At 58.4% G+C, this 6,846-nt stretch overlaps 1 protein-coding gene across 2 annotated transcripts; it reads left to right on the top strand.

Annotated features, from left to right (window-relative positions):
* The first annotated feature begins 671 nt into the window (after nt 1-671).
* Nucleotides 672-4,879, top strand: HLX (H2.0 like homeobox). 2 transcript variants are annotated; one of them, XM_068185582.1, is made up of 4 exons: nt 683-1,757; nt 2,360-2,539; nt 3,018-3,202; nt 4,007-4,872. In XM_068185582.1, exons 1-4 carry the CDS (start codon nt 1,190-1,192, stop codon nt 4,346-4,348), a joined length of 1,275 nt encoding a protein of 424 aa, XP_068041683.1. In that variant the 5' UTR covers nt 683-1,189; the 3' UTR covers nt 4,349-4,872. The 2 variants fall into 2 exon arrangements, with proteins under 2 accessions (XP_068041684.1, XP_068041683.1); XM_068185583.1 differs by lacking the exon at nt 2,360-2,539 and having other exon boundaries at nt 672-1,757; nt 4,007-4,879.
* The last annotated feature ends 1,967 nt before the right edge of the window (nt 4,880-6,846 follow it).

Below are 6,846 nucleotides of genomic sequence, written 5' to 3'. Positions count from 1 at the left end.
TACTTGTCCAAAAACTAAAAATAAAGATATAGTTGATTTTCAGAGTCAGGTCAGGACAAATGTGATGTTATAGCAGAGGAAAAAAATGCGCCAAAGATGCTTTCATGAATTTGTTCCTAAATTGTTGCAGTGAATATAGCATATGATTCTGGTGTACTGGAAAAAATGGGGATAGTTCTGTCGTCAAAGGTTTGGGAAATTATAAAGTAGTTTTAAAGGTGTAATTAGTGTGCAAGCAGATGCAGCCACCGGAATGGAGAACCTGACAAAAATATACTGTAAAATTACGCTGTCGTCAAAATAATAGCAGGTAATTAATCGCTGCTAATGCAGGATCCAACGTGTCCTGGGCCCAGAATATCTGGGAGCTCCCATAAATACATATATTGCGTGCATCAGCATGGACCCCTTCTCTTCCAGACTATCCCAGGCTCATTTATCCAGGAAGGAAACACATTTCATTGAGAATCGTTTCCAAGAGGACAGATCTGCTTCCAATAGCCAAAAATTTCCCCGCGCGTTTCTTTGGAACGTTTGGAAATCGCGGCGGCAGCAAGCGTGGCGACCTTGCGCTGCATTTTTTTTTTTTTTTTTTTTTTTGGTGGGGGGGGAGGTAGGGAGAAAGTGGTTGTTCAAAGTTGAGGGTTTAAGTGGGTATAGGTGGGTGTTGGGGTGTCCTTTTTGAGGCAAACCGCTCCGAATCGCGGGTCCGGAGCCGCGCAGCTGGCGCTGTGGGCGCGGCGGCCAAACCCGGCCCCGGCCCTCCGTGGGCGTGTCGGCGGGCGGTGCTGCCCGGCCCTGAGGATCGCGGATTGGGCGTGGGGAGGGAGCGAGGGCTGCTCGCTGCCAGAGAAAGTTTTGGGGAGGGGTGGATGTTTTTTTCTTCCCCCAGTGCGAGGAAAGAGGGTTTGGTTTGGGTTTGTTTTGTTTGCGCCGCTCCGCTCCTCGCCCGCTCGCTTTCTTCGTCTGACTGTGGGTTCTGGGGACTTTTCAATTTTCGGGGTTATTTTTTTCCTTTTCTTTTCGTAATTTTTTGGTGGTTGGCTCTCCGTCCTTGCCCCTCCGGGAAGTGCTCCACTAGCCGCCTCTCGCCCCGCTATCCCTCCCCATGCGCCCGGGGCCGCGGGCAGCTCCGCGGCGCGCACCTGGGAGCTGAGCCGCGGAGCGGCGCGTCCCCTCCTCAGGCAGGATGTACACGACCGGGCTGGCTCCTTTCTACGCCTCCAACTTCAGCTTGTGGTCAGCGGCGTATTGCTCTGCTTCGGGGCCGGCGGTCGGCGGCTGCTTCCCGCTGGACGCCGCGGCGGCGAAGAAGCCGTCCTTCTGCATCGCCGACATCCTCCACGCCGGCGGCGAAGCGGCGACAGGAGCCGCCGACAGCCTGCCCGGAGGGCCCGGCACCGGGATGCCGGCCGCGATGGGAGCCGTGCACCACGGTGGTCCCTTCCACGCCACGGCCTCTCCGCTCCGGCCCACGCCCGTCGTGGCCCCTGACGCCCCCGCCGCCGCCGCCTTCCCGCCGCGCCTCTCGCCGCTCTCCGCCGCCTACCACTCCCACCACCATCGCCCCTCTCAGCACCGGTCCCCGGCGGCGGCGGCGGCGGGTGGCGGAGGCGCCCCGGCCCCCGCCCGGCTGCCCGGCGGCCACACGCACGGCTCGGCGCCGGCGCCCGCCAGCAAGGACCTGAAATTCGGCATCGACCGCATTTTATCGGCGGAGTTTGACCCCAAAGTCAAGGAAGGCAACACGCTGAGAGGTAGAGATATTGGCTTGTCCACTTTCCCTGCTAACGCTCTCGGTGCTCTGTTACTTGTTCTGTGATTAGCGACTACACCCGCGATTTGAAAACTTTTCGATCTAGGCGAGAAAATAATTATTTGGGAAAAAAAAAAAGTTATAAATCAGAATTTCTAACAAATCTCACTGAGCCTCCCCCCCACACCCCGCCCCCCCCCTTCCCCGCCCCGGCCTCCGCACGGCAGAGCCGGGAGGCGCAGGGCTTGCGCCCCTGGGAAAATAGCAATAGCATGAAAATAGCGAGCGGAGCGCTCCGCACTTCCCACAGCGGCCGGGGATTTCTGCCTCCCAGGGCACTGTGTTAAAGGCCCGTGTTAAAGGCTTTCGCGACAGTCCATCTCCCCTCGCAGCCTGTAAACATCCTGACCAAGGGAGTAAATATGTCGGAGGACGTCTCACTGCCGGGGCATGGCTGCCTTTCCCGAGGAGAGCCCCTGGGGGCAAGAGACGGCTGCTTAGTGGCCCCCCGAGCCCCTCTGACCGGGCACCCGCTCCGAATCATGCCGGGTTGTCGGTCTCGACCGCGGTATAACAGAGCTGTCCTTGTTCCTGTGCTCGCAGATCTGACCTCCTTATTAACCACGAGCCGCCAAACTGGGGTTCATCTCCCCACCTTGCAGCCTTCCGCCGGCCAGTTCTTCGCATCTCTAGACCCCATTAACGAGGCCTCAGCTATCCTGGGTCCCTTAAACACAAACCCAAGGAGTTCAGTGCAGCACCAGTTTCAAGACACTTTTCCAGGTACATCTCGTCCCTCCTCGACCCTCCCGTGGCGCAGGGCCCTCCGTCCTGGAGCAGCCCCTTCCTCCCGGAGGGACTAGCCAGGCCATTTTGCAAGGCCGGGGTGTACGTAGCGAGGTTCAGATTTTGGGCAAAAGCCGGGCTGCGTGGTGGGGGGGGGGGGGAGGAAGAGCTGCCTAGGGCCTGATCTAGAGGACCATCCCATCAAGTACAGGAGTAATAACCTGGGCTGAGAGAGAAGAAGCGGGGAGGTGGGAGAGGAAGAAATTCGGGTTCCACACAGCTCCACCCGCGCCCAAAGCAGCACAAGCTGACAGGACACGTACCCATCGGGCAGGCAGGGCCACGCTGGCCCGGGACCTCCCTGCACATTGCAGTCCAACTCTTACTTAGATCGATTTAAGGCTCCCTTTCAGCCTGCGATATTAATAACGCCATCTCCCCCTCTCTTCCCCTGCTTTTCTCTTCCCGTCCCCAGGTCCGTACGCAGTTCTAACCAAGGACACGCTGCCCCAGACGTACAAGAGGAAACGCTCTTGGTCCAGGGCTGTTTTTTCTAACCTGCAGAGGAAAGGTTTAGAAAAACGGTTCGAAATCCAGAAGTATGTCACCAAACCGGACAGGAAGCAACTGGCGGCGATGCTGGGGCTGACAGATGCTCAAGTAAGAATGGCTTCGGTTTTATTTCAAACCTTACTTCCAGTTTAGATGAATACCAGGGGGCAGTGAGGCTTCAAAGTGATTTCCCTTCCTTTATTATGAGTGGGGCTGTCTGAGGAGCTGCACCTCACCCCGAGCATCCCTTGCGCCCAGGTTCCGCGGCTTACCGCGGCCCGGCGCGGAGTTTTCGCCTTTGTTTTGGCCACCGAGGAGCAGGCCGGGTGGAGAGATGAGCGGGGCCAGGGCAGGCCATCAGTGTGGGCTTTACTGGAGCGCAATTTGCTGTAGGAGGCAGTTTAGGGCAAAGGAAGTAGAAGCGAAAACACTGTTCTTAATATCCCTTTTTTTTTTTCTTTTTGTTTAATTTTTTTTTGTTCTAAATCTTTCCTTGCATTGTGAAATCCTTCGTTCTGAGGAAGTGAAAACACTTCTTCAAACGGAATCATTAAACGCCACTCTGTAATGATTCCACTATTGAAGGCCCGCAGCGCACAGAATTGTATAACGCTGTGGTGTCTTGAGCAAGATTTGGTTTCCTGGAAGAAGAAGTAGAAGGAGAGAGGAAAAAAACCCACCCAAACAAACAAACAAACACGGGGTGGGGTATGTGCGGTATTTAAATACACAAACTAGAAGGAGGAAAAAAAAAAAAGCCCTTCAGTCGAGTGAGGATGTGGGCAGCGGGAGGGGAGGACGGCGCCTCCTCATCTCTCCGCGTTGCCGGTCCTGGTGGAAGGGGTCGGGGCCGGGTGCGGTGCGGGGCGCGGTGGGGCCGTGCCGCCCGTCTAAGGGGCGGCGCGGCCGCAGGTGAAGGTGTGGTTCCAGAACCGGCGGATGAAGTGGCGGCACTCCAAGGAAGCGCAGGCCCAGAAGGACAAGGAGGCGCCGCCGGAGCCGGAGCCGGCGGCCCAGCGAGCCGGCGCACCGCCCGCCGCCCCCGGGGAGCCTGAGCGCAGCCCCAGCCGCTCCGATGGCGACAGCGACAGCAGCGACGCTGAGTCTCTCGACATGGCTCCCAGCGACACGGAACGGACTGAGGGCGCCGAGCGGAGCCTGCCCGCCGCTGGGCTGGGCAAGTCCTCCGGCAGCACCGGCCTGCCCTCCCCGCCGCCCGCCGCCGCCAGCCCCGAGCCGCGGAGCGGTCTATAGTCGGGGCGGCCCGGGACCTGTGCGCTAATTTATCTCCCTTCCCCCGCCCCGGAAGCGCGGCAAGGCCGGCCCAGCACCGGCCCCGGCCCGCTCCCGCCTGTGGCTAGCGCCCGGCCCGGCCCGGGGCGAGGGGCCGAGGACGCAGGAGAAGCGGGGAGCCCCAGCCCCGGGGCGACAGAGCGTGAGGCGACCGCCTTTCCCTCAGAGCTGCTCGCAGGAGACCGGGGGATTTTTCCTTTTTTTTTTTTTTTTTCTTTTTTTTTTTTTTAAGTTTAATTCTCCGTTTCCCGCCCCTCGTTCTCTCCAAAGAAAATCTGAGCGAGGGACTGCGAGAACGCTCTCCGAAATCCCCACTTTTCCCGCCCCACCCCCCAACCAATTTACAATGTGAAGTATTTTGCCAACGTCCTCATTGGTTGCAATTCGTTGCTTCGAATAATCCGGCCAAGAAATACTGCACTGACAAAATATATAAATATATATATATATATATATGTATATATATATATATATATATAACTCCTGTAAATAAAATGTTTGCTATGGTTTGTAGCCACGTCAGTCTTTTCACCAGGGGCGAGGGCTGGTGTGTCTGCCCCAGCTTCCTTCACCCTGCTCGAAGGCAGCAGCTGCCTTTCCTCGCCTCGGAGTCTCCCTAAGCCACCTTCTCTGGTTTTTTTTTTCTTTTTTTTTTTTTTCCTAACGAAGGCAGTGACAAGGACTGAATTTGATGACGCAAAATCATGCCCCCGATGAGAAAGTTACCAGTGGCATTCGTAGCCGTGCCTGTGCCGTGTGAGGTGGATTTTGATTAGGGATGCCAGGCAGGGCCGTCCGACCACCCGCGGCTCCCGGCGCCGCTGCCTGGAGCCGGCGGGGCAGTTTTGGGGCGCAGGGGGGACACGACGTGTTTGATTTGCTTCACTTCGCTTCGCTTTGCTTTGCCGTCGCTCCGGTTCGCCGCGCGCTTCTCCGCAAGCACCGGTGACGTCACAGCGCGGCTGTGACGCCATACAGGCGCTGTGCGCGGCGAAGAGGAGGATGGTGACATGGGGGTAGGGTGAGCACCGGGGCTGGGGGGGACACACGGCGGATTCTCCCCCTATTCCGGTGGGTGCCGCTGGGGCTGGGTGCCCCCCTCAGTGCGTACGGCCTGGCGGCTCACCGGGACTCCCCGGGGATGCAGGCAGGGATCCGACGGCTCCGCTGGGATTCATACTTAGCTTGCCCTCGGAAAAATATAAAGCGCCGCGCTACTCCGTGGTCTGTTCCTCCTGGGCCACGAGGGAGGACGGGGGCCGCTTCTGAGGTAGCCTGCTTCCCCCTCCTCCCTTGCCAAGCAGCACGGATTAGAGCGAAAGCCGCGGCGGTGAGCAGCCCCCGTGCTTCCCTCTGGGAAGAGTTTTTTGCCTCGGCACAGAAGTCCGCGGGGGCCGGGATGCTGCTCACGGAGGCAGGGGAAGGGCAGGAGAGGCCGAGCCGCCCTCCCTCTGTCCCACAAGCTCGGCCGATGGGCACTGAACTTGGGACATCGCTGGAAAGAAAGGGGAGAGAGAGGAATAAAGAGAAAGACCCGAGAAATGCCGGTGTCCTCCAGCGATGTGGAGGCGGGTGCACGTCTGGCCTTCGCCCGCTGCTTCTCTGAAGGCTCAGGCGAGAAATCCTTCGAGGCCGGGGGGGTTTTCTGGAGAGGACACTCTCCTCGGGGCCACCCTTGTTAGCGAGAGCAAAGCCCAGAGGAAAGGGAAAGAAACACCGACAGAATGCCCTCACCAGAAGCCCTGGGAGAAGGAGCTGGGGCGTACAGCAGGCCAAGAGACGTCTTGAGGGACGAAGAAGAGACGGGTGAATTGTTAAAAATATGTAACCGGGAGGGCAGAGGCTCCGTCAGAGCCACCACAGGCAGGGTGATCTCCAAGGGGGGCGCGCACAAAATTCTGATGCATTCTTGGGTGTCCGCGGCACACGCGTGGGGTAGCGCTCCCGGGGGGCCGTCCCTGTCCGACCCCTCTTGGGACAGAGAAGTGGGACGGGGGTAGAAATTATCTGGAAGGGCCTTGTAAATGAATGTTCTGCCTTTACGACCTTGCCAGGGAGGAAACGAGGGGATGTCACGGCTTATCGGGGCACGGTGTGGGCCCCGCAGTTCGCTTTCAGCCCCAGAAAGAGGCTGCGCCCATCAGCGCGGGATTTGCCATGATGTTGGAACTCCCCTAAATGCGAGGGAAGATGCGGGACAGATGCCCAGTTGTTTCTCCTCCGATAAACTACCGTGGTGCGGCTCACGGAACCGCAGGAATTTGCCTCTTGAGTTTGTTTCCTGAAGAATAGCCCATGCAGGAGAGAGGGTTTTGGAGCGGCTCTTGTCAGATGAGAAAGGAAAAGCGCGCCGGGAAAGAGTTTCTCTTCCCTTGGGTTAAAGGAATCTGCGTCTCCTCCAGCGCAGGGCTGGCTGCGCGGGGCCAGGCTATCTCCACCTCGGCCTCCCCAAATAACGG

Source organism: Anomalospiza imberbis, chromosome 3 (genome assembly GCF_031753505.1).
Source record: "Anomalospiza imberbis isolate Cuckoo-Finch-1a 21T00152 chromosome 3, ASM3175350v1, whole genome shotgun sequence".
NCBI lineage: Eukaryota > Metazoa > Chordata > Aves > Passeriformes > Viduidae > Anomalospiza > Anomalospiza imberbis.
This window is presented reverse-complemented; position numbering and strand designations above follow the sequence as displayed.